This window comes from Mustela lutreola, chromosome 17 (genome assembly GCF_030435805.1).
Source record: "Mustela lutreola isolate mMusLut2 chromosome 17, mMusLut2.pri, whole genome shotgun sequence".
Taxonomy (NCBI): Eukaryota; Metazoa; Chordata; class Mammalia; order Carnivora; family Mustelidae; genus Mustela; species Mustela lutreola.
Genome location: NC_081306.1, coordinates 42,607,848 through 42,625,801, shown reverse-complemented (window position 1 = coordinate 42,625,801; position 17,954 = coordinate 42,607,848). Strand labels below are relative to the sequence as shown.

Below are 17,954 nucleotides of genomic sequence, written 5' to 3'. Positions count from 1 at the left end.
CTGGTTTTTCAGTAGAAGAGGTGGAGCCCGGGGAGGGTAGAATTTGAGGCCTCCGCGATGAAAGTCGGCCTTGGGAGTCGAGTGTTGATTGCCAACTGTCTCAAATAAAGTCAAGTGCTTTCTTGCCAAGGGCTTCTCCTGTTTAACCAGTCCTAGAAGATGCTTTCCACAGTTTCCACTCAAGGCATAGCTTTACGGGGTGAGGGACGCAAGTCATGATTTCTGCATCTGAACTGGACATTGGTATTTCTTTTGTTGCACGAACACAACTGGGTGCCTCCTTTGTGTCAAGCCCCGTACCCAGCGGTGGGGCACCCTGATGAGCGACAAGGGCTCTGTCACCTTGGAGGTCATCATTTGGTGGAACAGACAGACGGACCGTAGACGGTGGCAAGGTGTTGTCGGTGTGCTGTGTGTTGAGGCAGGAGGAATCACAGGGCAGAGCCCCAGCCCCCGGGTCCGCTAACCCCATTTGTTCAGGGAGCGGTAGGAGGGAAGGTTCCAGAAGAGGATAGCTTAAGGTGAGTTGTGAAGGGGTAGGACTTGAAAAGGAGGGGAGAAGCCCAGCAGAGGAGTTGGCGTCTGCAGAGTCCGGAAGTTACCTGGTGCGCCTAGGCCACTGGAAGTAGCTCCCTGTGGCTGGGCCAACTAGGGCTGGGCGTGGGGTTGAGGAGGCGGTGAGGTAGGCAGAGGGCTGAGTGTGGAGGGTTTTGTGGGCGGTGCCAAGGCTCTGGGGAGCAGGATTTTAGCAGAATTCCATGAGGGCATTTTAAACGAGCTCACGGGCTGGAAAGTACGGGATGGATTAGACCGGATTATGCTGTTTGTGACTCTTAGCTTACACCACGCCAGCTTCTGATAGACGGGGAATAGACATGAGACATTGCCTTCAGTTTGCTGATAGCCTCCTTGAAGAGATAGAATGGACGTGGAGAACCGTGCCGGGCAGACAAGGGCTGTGGAAGTTGGTAAGAGGGTGTTTTCTTTCCGTTGGGTGCCTTGAGGCATCATGGCCATGCTGTTGAAACTGTTGTTTTGTTTCGTTTCGTTTTTTTTTTTTTTTAAAGATTTTATTTATTTATTTGTAAGAGAGAGAGAGTGAGAGCGAGCACAGGCAGACAGAGTGGAAGGCAGAGTCAGAGGGAGAAGCAGGCTCCCTGCGGAGCAAGGAGCCCGATGTGGGACTCGATCCCAGGACGCTGGGATCATGACCTGAGCCGAAGGCAGCTGCTCAACCAACTGAGCCACCCAGGCGTCCCTCGTTTCGTTTTTTAAGATTTTATTTATTTATTTGACAGAGAGAGCGAGAGAGCACAAGCAGTCAGAGCAGCAGGCAGAGAGAGAGGGAGAAGCAGGCTCCCCACTGAGCAGGGAGCCCGATGTGGGGCTGGATCCCAGGACCCTGAGATCATGACCCGAGCTGAAGGCAGTCGCTTAACCAACTGAGCCACCTGGGCACCCATGGCTGTGCTCTTTATTTATTTATTTTTATTTATTTTTTAAAATATTTTATTTATTTATTTGACAGAGAGAGATTACAAGTAGGCAGAAAGGCAGGCAGAGAGAGAAAGGAGGAAGCAGGCTCCCTGCTGAGCAGAGAGCCCGATGCGGGACTTGATCCCAGGACCCTGAGATCATGACCTGAGCCGAAGGCAGCGGCTTAACCCACTGAGCCACCCAGGCGCCCGGCTGTGCTCTTTAAACTGGGTCTTGGAAGGATGGGTAGGGGGAGGACGAGCGGCCAGGTGGGCAAATTCTGCATGGAGCCAAGGCACAGAGGTGGGACAGCTGGGTATATGCCGGGAGGAGAGGGGCGTTGTCACTTAAACTGTTGGGGACAGTTGGGTTGGGGAAGGGGAGGCGCAGACCAAAAGAGGGTACTGAAGGCAAGCGCGCTGGCAAATACTGGTGATAGGGAGGGACCAGATCGCAATGGGCTTTTAGTGTCAACCCAAGGAACTTGAAATGTGTTCCGGAAGTATACTTCGGGAGACTCGGTCTTGCACGTGGCTCTCAGGTGGACCAGGAGGGATCGCTGGAGAAGCCAGCTGGAAGAGAATACTTAGCAGGGTGAGAGGCATTCAGGTCTGAAGCCGATGCTGGCAGCAGGGGGTGCTGAGGAGGTGAGGAGAGAGGACAGAGCAGCCATGGCAGCTGCAGGGCTATCGGGGAAGGGGTGAAGAGCGAGAAATCCAGGTTTTTCTCCTAACTGCCTGGGGCAGGGACTCCGGCGGGGAAGCAGAATTAGGAAGGAAGGTGAGTCAGGCTTCAGACATGGAAGGTGCCCAAGGGGCCAACAGGAATGGGGCCACGGGCTCCACAGAAACTGGGTGCCAGGGCTACTGCTTGGTTCTTGGGATAAGATGTGTTTGTTTTAATGTTTACCTTGGGTAAACACAGAGCTGGGTTAATTCACACTCATCACCGTTCACGCGTGGCTTGCTTTTATTTATTTCCTAAGGGATTTTTTTTTTAAGATTTTATTTATTTATTTGACAGGCACAGATCACAGGTAGGCAGAGAGGCAGGCAGAGAGAGAGGAAGGGAAGCAGGCTCCTCGCTGAGCAGAGAGCCTGATGTGGGGCTTGATCCCAGGACCCTGGGACCATGACCTGAGCCGGAGGCAGAGACTTTAACCCTCTGAGCCACCCAAGTGCCCCTCCTAAGGGATTTTTAATGAAGGTAGCCAGCCCCTGCATTCCATTGACCCAAACCAAAAGCTTGAAAGGAAAGTATACGTGTAATCCTCTGATCTTTCTCCCCATCCTGAGCTAACCAGTATCCCCTTGCTTTCGGGCAGTTTTATCATACCGGTGTGTTTCTTTCTTTTTTTTTTTTTTTAAAGATTTTATTTATTTATTTGACAGAGAGAGATCACAAGCAGGCAGAGAGGCAGGCAGAGAGAGAGAGAGGAGGAAGCAGGCTCCCCGCTGAGCAGAGAGCCCGATGCGGGACTCGATCCCAGGACCCTGAGATCGTGACCCGAGCCGAAGGCAGCGGCTTAACCCACTGAGCCACCCAGGCGCCCCATACCTGTGTGTTTCTAAGGGGAAAAAAAAAATACATTGTTGAGATTTATCTGAATTATCGCCTGTCGTCCTCTAGTTCATTTGTTTTCACTGCCGAGTAATCCGCGGAGGGAATACAGGACAGTCATGCATCTAATGTCCCGCTGATGGGCACGGAATTGTGCCTAGATTTCTGCTATTGCAAATGTGCTGCTCTGGACGTTTCCAGGCACATCTGTAGCACATGTGCAGAAGGTGTTCTTGGATATGAACTTTTTGCTAGGTGATAGGGTATATAAAGGCGCCGCTTTCATAGACAAAGCCAGACTGTTTTCTCAAGTGGTTGTACCAGCGTGTGTGTTCCCGTTCCTGCCGTCACTCTCTACAGGCCGACTTTATTTTTGCCGATGGAATGGGTATAAAACGGGATCTTTGGGATTGTGATTTCTGTGTGCCTGACCCTGACATGGGATAAAAATAAGCTCGTTGGCATACGTGTTTCCTGTGAAATATTTGCTCGTGATTTTTGCCAACGTTTCGTTATTTATTGATTGTAACGGTTCTTTACAGATTCTTGATTTTGATCCGTTTGTTCATATTGTGAATGTTTTCTTTTTTCTTCTTTATTTAAGCCATCTTTTGTTGAACCATTCTTAATTTTAACATAGTGAAATTTTGTTGCTGTTTTCTTTTGTAGTCAGTGTTCTGTGTCGTGTTTATTTCATTTATTTTATTTTTTGTTAAGGTTTTATTTATTTGTCAGAGAGAGAGAGAACAAGCAAGGGAAGCAACAGGCAGAGGGAGAGGAGGAAGCAGGCTCCCCGCTGAGCAGAGAGTCCGACGCGGGACTCGATCCCAGGACCCTGGGATCATGAGCTGAGCAGAAGGCAGACACTTAACGGACTGAGCCACCCAGGTGCCCCTCTGTGTCTCGTTTAATACCTCTTTTCCTGACCTTAGTCCTTGCCTTTAGGACCCTGTGTCCTAGTGGAGGGCCAGTAGACACTTGGGTTCAGATGTTACATGGACATTGGTTGTTAGAAGAGCCCCCTTCTGGGGTGCCTGGGTGGCTCAGTGGGTTAAAGCCTCTGCCTTCAGGTCAGGTCATGATCCCAGGGTCCTGGGATCGAGCCCTGCAAGTCTCTGCTTGGCGGGGAGCCTGCTTCCCACCACTCCCCCCACCCGCCCCTGCCTGCCCCTCTGCCTACTTGTAATCTCTGTCAAATAAATAAATAAAATCTTAAAAAAAAAAAAGTGCCCCCTTCTGCCTGTGGGCAGGAGTGGGTGTAGGAAAGATTTCACAGGGTGGAGAACCTCAAGCAGTAGCTCCTCCTAAGTTGCTGGGAAAAGACGTGTCTGTAGAGGGAGAGGCACTTTCCTACTTTTTGACAGAGAAGTGGAGTCAGAGAAGTATTTGTCTCAGAGAGTAGATCCAGGATGGTGGCATCGTGGTGATGGGTGTCGGGGGAGCTATAGACTAACCAGTTAGTTTGCACATCGTCCATGGACGGTCTCCCACTCTCGGGGTAGAGTTGCATAGTTGCCTCAGACACCCAGTGCTCTGCGAAAGCCTGGAACCCGTCCTCTTTCGGCTTGTAGGGAAAAGCTTGCTGAACACTGTCTCAGGGCATCATGGTAACTGGTAACCTGACCAGTGTGTTCCAGCCACCACAGTGGTTCAACTGGCTGTTGCTGGAGGGGTAAGGTGTCTAGGTCAGCACTGCAAATGTTGCCAGTTTTTCTGCTTTCCAGAAGCTGGAAATTTGGATTTTTTTTTTTTTTTAATGGTGACTATTCCAATTTTTAAACAACAGCTCACTTTCAAAAAACAGCAAAACAAAAAAACCTGGAAACTGTGTTGGCGAGGAAAAAGCTATCCGGCAGGCCGACGTGTCCAGCATCAGCGTACCCGTTCTGTCTTGGTGTGGACTCTGGAAACAGATTTGGGTTGCCTTAGGCCTGTGGATTCTTGGGCAGGTTGCTTATCTTCTCTTGCCTCCCGTCCTCATCTGTAGAGTCAAGCGAAGACCCGTGCCTGGGACCACAGGGCTTGAGCAAGAACCCGTGTAAGGTGCTCAGCGTGTGGTGCCTTGTAAGCCCTTGGTTGGTGGCCATTGCTGTAACTCCTGCCACTGCTTCCACGGCTCCCCCATTTTGACCCCCTGGGGAGGTCTGGGGCCCAGGGTTCTGTCCTGAAAAGCTGCTAGTGGTCACCTCGCTCCTAGCAGAGAAAGATCAGCATAGTGGTTCTTGTGCTGGTGGAGGAGGTTGGCTCCAGGGAATTGAAGGTTGCTAGGGCCTGCCCCCTGGCCACCCTTGATGGCTTGATTTTTATGTATTTATTTATTTAGTGACAGCAGGGGGAGGGGCAGAGGGAGAGAGAAAATCCCAAAAAAGCACCCCCCACCCCCGCTTCGGCACAGAGCCTGAGGTTGGGCATGATCTCACAACCCTGAGATCATGACCTGAGCTGAAATCAACCGACTGAGCCAGCCAGGTGCCCCACCTGTTGGCTTTCTGAGCCCTGTTTGGAAGGTTCTGCTCTGACCTGCCCCTGGAGGGCTCAGGCAGGAACCCACTAGAAGAGGAGTTGTCCCTTCCTGTCCTGCAGCCCTGTGTGTAAGGGACAGATCAGTATTCCCGTCCTTCCGTCTCTCAGAAACCTGGTGTGCTCTGGGTGGCACCAGCCTGAGCCATCTGTTTGAGACAAAAGCCCCTTCTGCAGTGCCTGCCTGTTGCGGTAGTTCAGGGACGTGGATCGTCTGTTTTATGCCTTTGCTTGGAACTCAGAGATGGGGATGTGTCCTGGCAAAGAGGTGCCGTGGTACTTCGTGGAGGTGTGCTTGCGAAACTGCCCTGGGGTCGTTAGCAGCTGTCAGAGTAATGGTGCTAAGTCACGGTGGTGGCGTGGGGGGTTGGTTTATATTTATGGTGTTTTAAAAGTGCTGGGCAGGGGCACCTGGGTGGCTCAGTGGGTTAAGCCTCTGCCTTCAGCTCGGGTCATGGTTTCGGGGTCCTGAGATCGAGCCCAGCCATTGGGCTCTCTGCTCAGTGGGGAGCCTGCATCCCCACCCCCACCCCCTCTCTCTGCCTCTCTGCCTACTTGTGATCTCTCTCTCTGTCAAATAAATAAATAAAATGTTAAAAAAAATAAAAAGTGCTGGGCATTTGAAAGAGATATGTTGCTCGTAACGGAAGTAATACTTTCCCACTTTAGAAAATGTGAAGCGCTCAGGTAGGTAAGAAAGTCAATCCAGAGGCCTTCTACGGTTCCTCTTGTTGACAGACAGCCGGTGTAAACACTTCAGTGGGTTTCCGTGGAATTTCCTGTACGCTTCTCTTACCTGGTCAAAATATGACAAATATCTTTATGCCAGAGGTTTTCTACAATCTCCTTAGATAGAGTACGGGGTCAAAGCAAGTGAACATTTTTTTTTTTTAAAGATTTTATTTATTTATTTATTTATTTATTTATTTTTTTAAAAGATTTTATTTATTTATTTGACAGAGAGAAATTACAAGTACACTGAGAGTCAGACAGAGAGAGAGAGAAGGAAGCAGGCTCCCCGCCGAGCAGAGAGCCCGATGCGGGACTCGATCCCAGGACCCTGAGATCATGACCTGAGCCGAAGGCAGCGGCTTAACCCACTGAGCCACCCAGGCGCCCTATTTATTTATTTATTTGGTAGACAGAGATCACAAGTAGGCAGAGAGGCAGGCAGAGAGAGAGGAGGAAGCAGGCTCCCCATTGAGCAGAGAGCCCGATGTGGGGCTTGATCCCAGGACCCCGGGATCACGACCTGAGCCGAAGGCAGAGGCTTAAACCACTGAGCCACCCAGGCGCCCCGCAAGTGAACATTTCTAAACCACTCCATACATATTAGCACACTTTCCTGGAAAGGGTTTATGCTTCCCAGGGGTGGGAGGACTCTGTGTAGTCCGGCAGGTACCAAATTGTTGAAATTAAGCTTTTTTTTTTTTTTTTTAAACTATTTTGATAGGCAAAAAAAATAATGTCCCATTGTTATAAATTTGCATTAAAAGCAACATTTCTAGTCAGGTAGGACATTTCTTAGCCGTGTTTGTGTGCAGGAGTGGCCTCTCCCGGGTCAGTGGGAAGGCTTCCTGCCAGGGCCCCGGGTGGCTGGCTGAGCTGTCCCGAGGTCTTGGAAGGTCATTCTCCTCGTGTCAGCTGGTGGGTGTGGAGTTTCAGGCCGAGCTTCTTGGAAAGGCCCTGAAGGAGAGGCGGCTTAGGAAATAGGCCGCTGGCTTCCCGTCCGTGCTCCCCAGAACTCTTCCGTTCTGCAGGAGAGCATCCTGGGCCGCTGGAGAAGTGGGCGTGGAGGCCATTTCTGTGTCCAGAGCATACCGCATTCTTGCATTTTACATATCAGTGGGCAGCTTGCCATCCCATTTGCAAATAGATTCCCCGTGCTCATCAGACTCTGGGGAAAACCCATCCAGCCGCCTGAGTGGGAAGCTGATTGTCCCAAAGTCACCAAGGGTGGGGCGCGCTTGTCTGTGTGTGGCTTCTGACCGCCATCTCCATCCCCCCTCGGGACAGTGGAGGCTGGGGGCCGGCCACCGTGTCTGAGTGGATGGGAAGGTGAACCACTGAGCCCAGGCATGCATGAAGCCAGTACATATTTCGGTGGGCTTTGGAGGGATGGAATGGGGTCCTCACATGTTGGCAAGGTGATGATCACTCAGCCTGAGCACTGCCTTAAAAAGCATACTTGGGGCGCACCTGGGTGGCTCAGCCTTTAAGCGCTGCCCTCAGCTCAGGTCGCGCATGATCCCGCATCAGGCTCCCTGCTCGATGGGGGCCTGCTTCTCCCTCTGACCACTCCCCCTGCTTGTATTCTCTCCTTCACTGTCTCTCTCTGTCAAATAAATAAATAAAATCTTTAAAAGAACCCCAAACCCCCACACTCGGAGCCCGCTTCCCAGAGGCCGCAGCCATTGTGGGATCCGCTTGTGTGATTTCCCCACCTGGAGGCCCACAGTTAGGCAGGGTGATTTTCGTTAAGATTCTCGTGTCAGCTCAGTTTTTGTTCTAAAGCTCTTCTAAATCCTCTGTGGATAGGAAGACTCTGGGACACATGTAACTTTTTTCTTTTGTGTGACAGTGCGTCTGCGGTAGGACAGCCGCAGTCCGCTGTGCCTCAGCGCGGCGCCCGTGGACAGAATTTGCAGCTAAATCCGGCAAGAGAATGTGAAGGAAAGCAAGAAGATTTTTCTCATGGTCAAAGTTGTTGATATTTTTTAAAAAAGTAACTTTGGTGGGGTGCCTGTGTGGCTCAGTGGGTCAAAGCCTCTGCTTTCGGCTCAGGTCATGATCTTAGGGTCCTGGGATCTAGCCCCGCATCGGGCTCTCTGCTCAGCAGGGAGCCTGCTTCCTCCTCTCTCCCTCTGCCTGCCTCTCTGCCTACTTGTGATCTCTGTCTGTCAAATAAATAAATAAAATCTTTTAAAAAGTAACTTTGGGTTCATCCTAAGAAGTAATATGACCATTGTGGAACATTTACAGGTACACAAAGGGGTCACACCAAACCAAACCATAATTCCTTCACTCCTGTTAACATTTTAGAGTTGTTCCTTCCAGCCTTTATTTATTTATTTAAAAGATTTTCTCTCTTTCTCTTTTCTTTCTTTGACACAGAGAGAGTGAGTGTACAAGCAGGGGGAGCAGCAGAGGAAGAGGGAGAAGCAGGCTCCCCCACTGAGCAGGGAGCCTGACATGGGGTTTGATCCCAGGACCCCCGCGGAGCCAAAGATGCTTAACTGACTGAACCACCCAGGCACACCTTTTCTTTTCTTTTTTTTTAAGATTTTATTTATTTATTTGACAGAGCACACGCTGGGGGAGCAGCGGGCAGAGGGAGAAGCAGGCTCCCTGCCCAGGAAGCTCTGTGTAAGGCTTGGTCCCAGGATCCTGGGACTTGGCCGCTGTCCCCTGTGTGCCCAAAGGCAGATGCTTAACTGACTGAGCTCCCCAGGTGCCCCTAGCCTTTTTTCTTTCTTTCTTTTTTTTTTTTTAAACTTAATTTTATTTATTTGACACAGAGAGAGTGAGCACGCGCACACAAGTAGGCAGAGAAGCAGGTAGAGGGAGAAGCAGGCTCCCTGATGAGCAAGGAACCCAATGTGGGCCTAGATCCCAGAACCCTGGGATCATGACCAGAGCTGAAGGCAGTCGCTTAACCAACTGAGCCATCCAGGTGTCCCCTTCTTTCTTTTCTTTTCTTTTTTTTTTTTTTTAAGTTTATTTTTAGTAATCTCTACCCCCAGTGTAAGGCTCAAGCACATGACCCCGAGACCAGGAGTCGCACGCCCTTCTGACTGAACCAGCCAGGTGCCTCAGTTCTTTATTTCTTTTGGCCTCAGTTCTCTCCCTTATAAAATGGGGGACACACCCTACCTTCAAGGGCGTTTGAGGGATGAGAGAGCCTGGAGGACCAGAGTGCCCCACAGTAGGTGCCCAGTAAACGACACACCTTCTTGGCCAACAGTGGAGCGGGTGCTTTTCTGTGTCCTGTATTTCGTGTTTGTCGTGTGCATTATCCTAGGTCCGTAAGCCTTTTATAAACATCTTTGAGGACTCCTATTCCATCATTAGGTTATACTGTAAGTTCTTTAAGAAGTCCCTTATTGTAGGTGTTTAGTTCCAGATGGAGGTTTTTTTTTCCATGGCCAATTATAGTAATTATTATTTTCATAATTAAGGACACCCTCAATAGCCCCTGTCATTAAGAGCCGAAACAAATTAGGTTTTTGAAGTACAGCTTCACGATGGCTGAGGTGGTTATAGGGAGCAGGCACCTCGACATGGCCCTTGTGTGCCTGTAATTGCCGAGTTCAAGTGGAAAACCGGTGGGCGTTGCCGGGCCTCACTTCAAATGTGCCCCAGGCCCCTGGGAGTAGAAGGTTCTCCTCTGTTTTGTCCGCTGGTGTTTCAGACCTTTGGGGATATTGGGCATTTGAAGAGCTGAAGCCCCAGCTTCAGGTCAGCCCTAGCTCTGCCCTCGGGGAGTTTTTGTTCCAGTGGGGAGACAGACACCGAAACCAATAAATGTAGTCCTTCATGTTGGGATAAGTGCAACAGGCCTGGAAGACGCCCAGGGTGGGGTGGGGGTGGGGGTTGGAGTCGTAGCTTTTCTGGTGAGGGTGTGGGTCAGAGGGCTCAGGAGAGGGAGTTGCTGCGGCTGAGTCTGGAAGATGGGCACATTCACTTGGGTTCCTTGGTGGAGAGAGGACCAGAGTCTGGACACATGTAGCACCAGGATGAACAGATGGGGAGGCGGTGGGCAGTGGCTTCGAATGTTCTGGAACTTGCTAGAATTAGGCTGGGCCTTAGGCTGGACCTAAGGAGGAGGCCGTGGTCTGATGGGGGACAGCCGCAGTTTGCCGTGTCCTCTTCCTCTCGGGTCTCCAGCACCCCAGCAGTGCCTGGGTGAGGCTGGGCCCTCGGTGTGTGTCGGCCGGGCGCATTCATGGGAACCTCAGCTGCCGTTCTAGCCGGTGTCTCTCAGGCTGTCTGGCAGAGTTCTGCGCGTTGGTTCATCTGGGGATGTGCGGACATGCTGGAACATACCACGTGTGCCGATACACACGCGGCCCCCGCTGCCTGAGAGATGAGTGATGCCTGCGAGGAGGTGCCAGGAGGAAAGTCCGGGCTCGGGATTAATGGGCTCTGAAACCAGTCCTGTGATTTGTACCTGGATGTGGTTACAGAGACTTCTAATTGCAGTCACAGAACTAATAAGCCAGCCCGCCCGCGGGCATCCCAGGTCTGATCCTCCTGAGTGGGAGGTGTGCTTTCGTTGGAGCAGTCGGCCGCCTGGGCACCCACAGGTGTGCTCCAGAGTTCTCGCAGGCCTGACTCATCCAACGCCCCCGTTCTCGTGCTCAGTGCTGCCCCGGGCCACGGCTCCTCCCTCAGACTTGAAGGGCGGGGTTGGAGGTCCTGGAGTGGGGGGTGGGGTGGCAGGGAAAGGGAGGAAGACAGGCTTGGCTGCTCCGCTGTGTGCCGGGGCTGTGCTGGGTGCTTTGTATAGAGCTGGTGGAACACCAGTGAGAAGCACTGAGAACAGATGTTGGTGTCCTCATTTTCAGGGGGCAGAAAGCAGACTGGGTGAGCTTAGGTACCTTCGTTCAAGATGATACAGGGAGTAGAGTAAGCCAGTGCCTGTTCATTCTCACGCACTGCTCAGATCTGCCTTCCGTGTGGGGCAGGTGTCTTGGGCCTTCTCGAAACCTTGGTAGTACAGTGCCATCTCAGGGACAGCAGCAAAGGCCCAGGGTCCCAGCCTTGTTACCAGCTGTGTAAGAAGTCACTGCCACTCCCTGGGCCTCAGTTTCCTCATCTGCAAAATGGGGAGACAGTTCAGTGTCTGTGAGGGGTTTGTGTAGAAATCAGAGCAGATGCTGTGACTGGAAACCCTGGGCTCTGTGGGCTGGGGGGGATCGTGCTGTAACAGTTGACGGTGCTCAGGACTTCAGACGGAGTCTCCTCTGTCCTGCCTCCTCCTGTACATGGAGCCCGAGGTAGAGATGAGCTGAGCTTTCCTGTCCAGAAAGTGGGCTTTGGAGCTGGGCTGATCTGGTTTGCTCTCTGTTGTCGCTTAGCTGTATTTGTGTGCCCTTCAATAAGACCTTGACCTCTTTTTGAGCCTTGTCACAAAGCGAAAGTACCACTTTGTCAGCCTGTTAGGCATACACAGACAAGTATATTTGGCATTTGTCACTAAATCGGTCCTGCTCCCCTGGTACTCTGGGGCCTGCCGCAGTACCGTGTAGCACTCTTTTCCTAACAGCTGCGGGCTACTTCCCACTTAGCAGTGTTTTGAACTAATATGTATACAACACTTAGGACAAAGCCTCTCCCGGGGCTGGTAGTAAGGCTGTGCACAAGGCAGACTCCCGGCTTGCTGCTCTCTGGAGAGGCAGTAAGATCTGGAACGTCATCCTACCTGTGCATGTCTGTAGGCATCAGAGTTCTGGTCGGTGCTGCAAGGGAGAAGCTTACATGATGGGCGGCCAGGGAAAGCCCTGAACCACGCAGCCTGGGCCTCAAGGCTGAGTAGGCTTGACAAGGGCAGAGGATGGGCTGAGGTGGCCAGGACAGGAGCATCTCCAGAGATGGATGCAAACCCTCTGGCCTGACCGGTGGCCATGAGGCCCAGACTGGGGTGCAGAGAGGCCAGGCTTTAGCATCTGTGAGATTGTAATGTTTAGCTAGGGTACCCTTTGTGGCTAATGATGCCTCCCGGGACAGCCTGGAGCCCTGAGCAGAGCTAGGACCGGGGTACTTTGAGTCCCAGCTCTGTGGCTGACCCTCTAGGTATCCCCGAGCCCTCCCCTCCCCAGTTCTGTCATGTCTGTAGCATAGCAGCTCTCTCCCAAACACACCTGCTTCGGACACAGTAGAGTCTCCACTGCACAGCGGAAGTGAGGGGTGGCCACGGCCTCAGCGCTCGAGGGATTTGGGCTTACTCATGAAAACACAGGAGAAAAGGATCCACTCAGTAGTTAGGTCAGAGGGAAATGACTGGTAAAAAGTAGCTGGCTGGGGATTAGCATCCAGAATTCACTCCACTGGATCTCCCTGGAGGTTTGAAGCGGCAGGAAGAATGCTTCATTGACTGAATTCTTCCTCGCTGCCGGAGCAAAGAGCCAGGATCAGGTCCTCGACTCAGTGTTCTTAAGGTATTGGGGGAAAAGTAGGATTTTTTTGCCCCTGCGCTAAGGCCGACTCTCGGGGGACGCTGTGTGTGTTGGTAACTGTTTGTCCTTTTTACAGGTCTTCCGGAAGCACTGGGCGATGACCCCGAGACTCCAGCCCAGAGTGGTCTGAAACCGTTTGGGAAAGCAGAGGGAGTCCTGGGGAAGATGGCCATGGCCCCAAGCCCTTCCCTGGCTCAGGTGTGCGCCAGCCCCGTGGCGGTGGCTGTGTGGGAATGGCAGGACGGGCTGGGCACCTGGCACCCGTACAGTGCCGCCGTCTGCAGCTACATCGAGCAGCAGTTCGTCCAGCAGAAAGGCCAGCGCTTTGGGGTGGGGAGCCTGGCCCACAGCATCCCCCTGGGCCAAGCCGACCCCTCGCTGGCCCCTTACATCATTGACCTCCCCAGCTGGACCCAGTTCCGCCAGGACACTGGTAAGACACTTCCCACCTCTAGTACGCGTCCGAGTGCCCGTGGTGGGGTTATACATAGGAGTGACTCTCACAGCTTCGTCCTGTCCCTGAAACGCGTCGGCTTGGGAGGCAGGTGCTGTGAATGGTACAGGCGCAGCGCGGAGAAGGTACTTCTCAGTAGGGAGTGCCTTGAGAGCACCGCACAGGGGCCCTCCTGGACCCCCGTCTTGTTTCCCAAACCCAGAAGGCCTGCTTCCACCGGCAGAGATCCGAGGGTCTTGCCACAGGCCGGCATGGATGTGGGATGCTAGTAAGCAGGGCCCAGGAACGAGTCCTGCCGCCGCTGCACGTGTCTGTGTGACCTGGTTACACGGGTTACTGCACTCGCCCGTGCGCTCATGGGTGGGCTTTTTGTGTTTTGGTCCATATTACAGAGATTGGAACCACTAACTTCCCCCTAGAGCTGTGCCCTGTCCCTCTAACCCAGCGGTTCTCAACTGGAGGTGATTTTGTGCCCCAGGACACTTGACAGTGTTTGGAGACATTTTTGATGGTTCCACATGTGGGGCAGGGAGCCACTGGCTTCTGATTGGTAGAGGCCAGGGATGTTGCAAAGACGCATAGGACTAGCCCCTTGCCAAAGAAGTCTTGGCCCAGGATGTCACTGGTGCTGGGACTGAGAAATGCCACTCTGATCCCTGTGCCAGGGTCCTCAGGCTAAGGCTTCCAGTCAGCTGGGTGCAGAGGGAGGTCTCTGCCTTCCGGGTGTTTGCAGTCCACTGAGCCAAGGCAGCAAGCAAGATGCATCATGTGGAAATTGTGCATTGCATGTGGTCTCAGTGGGTGTCAGTCAGGGAATGGAGCCATGAAGTGTTGGGAGAGATCAGAGTTTGAACTCAGGTGGCCGGATCACCAGGAAAGAATGAAGACAGGCCCAAGGAAAGGGCAGGTTGTCCCTTGAAGGGACTTTGGCTTTTGTGCTGAAAGGGGGAGCGCTGGGAAGATTTGGGCAGAGGAGTGCCCTGGTCTAATTTGGAGGTGAAGAGTATCCTTCCGGCTGCCATGTAGGCAAGGCAGGGGCGGGGGGTGTGGCGGGGAGAGGTCAGGAGACCAGTGGAAGCGAATTGTAGTGGTCATCTTTCGGCAAGTGCTGTTGGAAGCATGGCCCAAGTTCATTTTCTTCTTTTCCTGTGTGATCTTCAGGTTCGGCTTATTAATAGCATATAAGCCAACCACAGGGTGTTTCCTGATAGTTGCTACTTGAGAAATCAGAGGGAATGGGACATCCATGGAAGGGACTTATGTAACCATGAATAATGAGTTTTATAAAGTTTTAGAGACCTAAGAAATACTCACGGCCTAATACAAGGAAACAGCCCGAAAAGATTTCAGAGTGGTCGTCAGTTCCCTAAGTGTCTTTGCAGAGGACACCAGATGGCAGGAAGTGCGCGGCCACATAAGCCGTGTGGTTGGCTGGTCTTGATCATTGGATTACGGATGGTTTAATTTTGTTTTTGTTTTTGTTCCAGTTTTTTTTTTTTTTTTCCAGTTTTTTTTTTTTAAGTGGGGCTGCATATTTTTCATCACTAGAAATATTTTTGAAAAACCCTGGAGTCTGAGCCGCAGCTGTACTTTGACCCAAGTTCCCAGCATCCCCGACTCCTGCTGAGGAACACAGGCCCCGTTCTGCCACTAGAGCCCTGTGGGCCCAGTTTTTTTTTTTTTTTTTCTTCTTCTTCTTTTTTTTTTTTTTAGATTTTATTTATTTGAGAGTGCGTTTGAGTGAGCACAAGCTTGGGGGGAGGGACGGAGGGAGAGGGAGAAGCAGACTCCCCGCTGAGCAGGGAGTCCGATGTGGGTCTCGATCCCAGGACCCTCCCTGAGATCATGACCTGAGCTGAAGGCAGTGGCTTAATCCACTGAGCCACCCAAGCACCCTAGGAAGAGAATTTTTAAACGCCTTCTGTTTTGGGGGGGCTAGCAGGTTCACATTTCATGTATCCTTCTCCTTTTCGAACAGGCACCATGCGGGCTGTGCGGAGGCACCTGTTCCCCCAGCATTCGGCCCCTGGCCGGGGCATCGTCTGGGAGTGGTTGAGTGATGATGGCTCCTGGACGGCTTACGAAGCCAGTGTGTGTGACTTCCTGGAGCAGCAGGTGGCCAAGGGCAACCAGCTTGTGGACTTGGCTCCCCTGGGGTACAACTACACCGTCAACTACGCCACCCACACGCAGACCAACAAGACTTCAAGCTTCTGCCGCAGTGTGCGGCGCCAGGCGGGAGCCCCGTACCCAGTGACCACCATCATCGCTCCGCCAGGCCACACGGCAGTCGCCTGCTCTTGCCATCAGTGCCTCAATGGTGGTGGAACCGGCCCGGTGTCAGGCCGCTACCGCCACTCCATGACCAACCTCCCCGCGTACCCTGTCCCCCAGCCCCCCCACAGGACCGCCATCGTCTTTGGGGCCCACCAGGCCTTTGCCCCTTACAACAAGCCCTCACTCTCTGGGGCTAGGTCTGCACCCCGGCTGAACACCACTAACCCCTGGGGTGGGGTGCCACCCTCCCTGGGGAGCCAGCCCCTCTACCGCTCCAGCCTCTCCCACCTGGCACCGCAGCACCAGCCCCCAGGACTGTCCGCGGCCGGTGGAGCCAGGTATCGTGTCGTGGAGGGTCAGCTTGTCCACCTGCGCGCCTTGTCGGCAGGCTTGGGTTTCTGCTTTTATTCTGCTGGGAAGACGCGCCCACGTACCTGCAGGCCTGGGCCCTGCCTCCTGGCTTGTCCCTGCGGTGGCTTCTGGTGACTAGGGGCCGGCCGTCCACAGCCCTGCCTTGCACAGAGCCTGCCTGAGCTCCGGTGCCTGAGTGCCGGCGGCTGCCTCGTGGGTCTCATTTGCTCAGCGGAGTCCGGGCTGACACAGAGCCTTGGGGCTGCACCCGCGGGCCGCATAGCTCTGCCGTGGGCCTGAGGACGTTTCGTTGACTCCTCTGTGCCGGGCACCCAGGACGCAGATGTGGAGGGTGCAGTCCCTGCCCGCTTGGCCCGGGGAAGGCTGGGAGCCCAGTTCGGTGCTTCACGGTCACTTGAGCGGAGAGCAGCGTGGCGGGGGTGTGGCGGGCGGCCGCGGGTGGCTTGCACGCTGGTGCGGTCAGCCCTGTGTCCCGTGGAGCTCTCTGCGCCTGTAGGGGGACGGTGAAAGGAGCCCCACCAGGACCGGAGGCACCGAACAGTCAGGGGAGCCCTGGGGTGGCCAGTGGGGTCTTGCTCCTGGGGTGGCGGGAGACCTGTCGCCTTACAGGGAGCGTCGTCAGGGCGCGTGATTGAAGGCGCTGGGCTTAGGGGACATTCCAGGACAGCTGAGCGTTCGCCGGGAGGGTGAGGGGGCTGGTTTCTGAGAGGGTGACTGGTGACTGGACTTGGGGCCTGTCCCGGGCCTGTGGCTGCTCTGCCTCGCCCCCCTGTTGGGTGGGGCTGATGTGGGCCTCTGGCATCTTGGAAAGCTGGGTTTCAGAGGACTCTGCTGGCTTCTATACGACATGGCGACACCGCCGTTCACTGAGCGCGTGTAGCTGGGCTGTGTGAGTGACGGCAGTAATCCTCGCAAAGGCCATCTGTCCCAAGCTTCCCGGGGAGCACACCAAGGCTGGCAGGGCCCCCAGCAAGTGGCAGAGCCGGGATTCAACCCAGGGCGCAGAGCAGGCCATGAGGGACCCACGAATATCTCGAAGCTCTCTTAAAGGCGGGGTGAGAGATAGGCAGAGGCGTCCGGAGAGAGGGTGTGGTGGAGTCTGTAGACTGGAGGGTGTGGGCCAGGCTGTCATCCTGGGCATCTGCTGCTCGAGGGCATATGGACCAGAGGTCTCTATGGGAACGGGGTGACCAGAACTTTCGCTTGGCCTCCTCCCTGGATTTTCACATAGGCGTTAGCAAGCAGGGCTCTGTGCTGTCTCAGTCCTACCCGGCGTCCCGTGAGGCCCCCTCCTCCAGGATGCTGGCCAGAAGCCTTCAGAGAAAAGCATGCTCTCTGAAGCAGGGCTAGAGCTGCTTCTGCTAGGTCAGTTTTGCTGGGCCTCCTGGGGCTCCTTAAGTTCTTACACATTCTTTTTGAGGGACATTTCTAGACAGTTCCAGAGCTAGGATTCTGGGATCAAGCCAGGTGACTTAATTCATGGGCTTCGTTGCTTTCTGCTCCCATCAGTCCCCCCGATACTTCCCTGGCGTCCCCTCTCCCCCGCCTGAGGGCCCAGGAGACTGCCAGAGTGGGGCCTCCTGGTACCAGCCAGGCAAGTTCCAGAGGGGAAGGTGGCTGGGCCAGACGGCCTTACCTCTGCTTCTGGGCCGTGCGTGTTGCTACTTGCCCTGCTGGCCTTGGTTGTCAGCCAGGAAGGAAACCAGGCCAGCTGGCTCTGTTAGTTGAAACCATCTCAAAGGGGGCCTGCCTCATGAGGTGGGTGTTATCTTTCTCCTCCAGCTTTTCAGGAGCTGGGAGAGGCACCGTTCACTCGCCTGGGCCTATCCCTCCCTGTTTGGAAAAACAGGGTTTCCCCATGTCTTAGTTGTAGGCTGGCCCTCTTCTGTGAACCCCTTTCTGATGGGTGTTGGAGAGCCGGGGCGGGGGCACTGCTAAATGAATCCTGTCCTCTTGACCCAGCAGAGCCAGGAGAACCAAAATGCTTCACCCCTTGGTCTCCGTAGGGGCCTTGGTATAGTTCTCTAGGCTGAGTGAACATCCGCCAAGTTAGGTGGAAATCTCCCAGGGGGCAGCAGGGCTGGTGGCACCGTGGGCTGGGGAAGCCTCGGAAGCAG

General features: G+C 53.7%; 1 protein-coding gene across 4 annotated transcripts in view; it reads left to right on the top strand.

Moving 5' to 3' along the window:
* The window catches only part of DTX2 (deltex E3 ubiquitin ligase 2), a 36,695-nt gene that overhangs the window by 1,571 nt on the left and 17,170 nt on the right, over positions 1 to 17,954 (top strand). For 2 of the 4 annotated variants that reach the window (XM_059155775.1, XM_059155776.1), the window contains exons 3-4: positions 12,811 to 13,167; positions 15,167 to 15,803. In XM_059155775.1, coding sequence (XP_059011758.1) covers positions 12,900 to 13,167; positions 15,167 to 15,803 — 905 coding nt within the window. In that variant the 5' untranslated portion in view covers positions 12,811 to 12,899. Of the gene's footprint in view, positions 1 to 756; positions 969 to 12,810; positions 13,168 to 15,166; positions 15,804 to 17,954 lie in introns of those variants that run through there. The other 2 variants (XM_059155774.1, XM_059155777.1) reach the window with 2 other exon arrangements.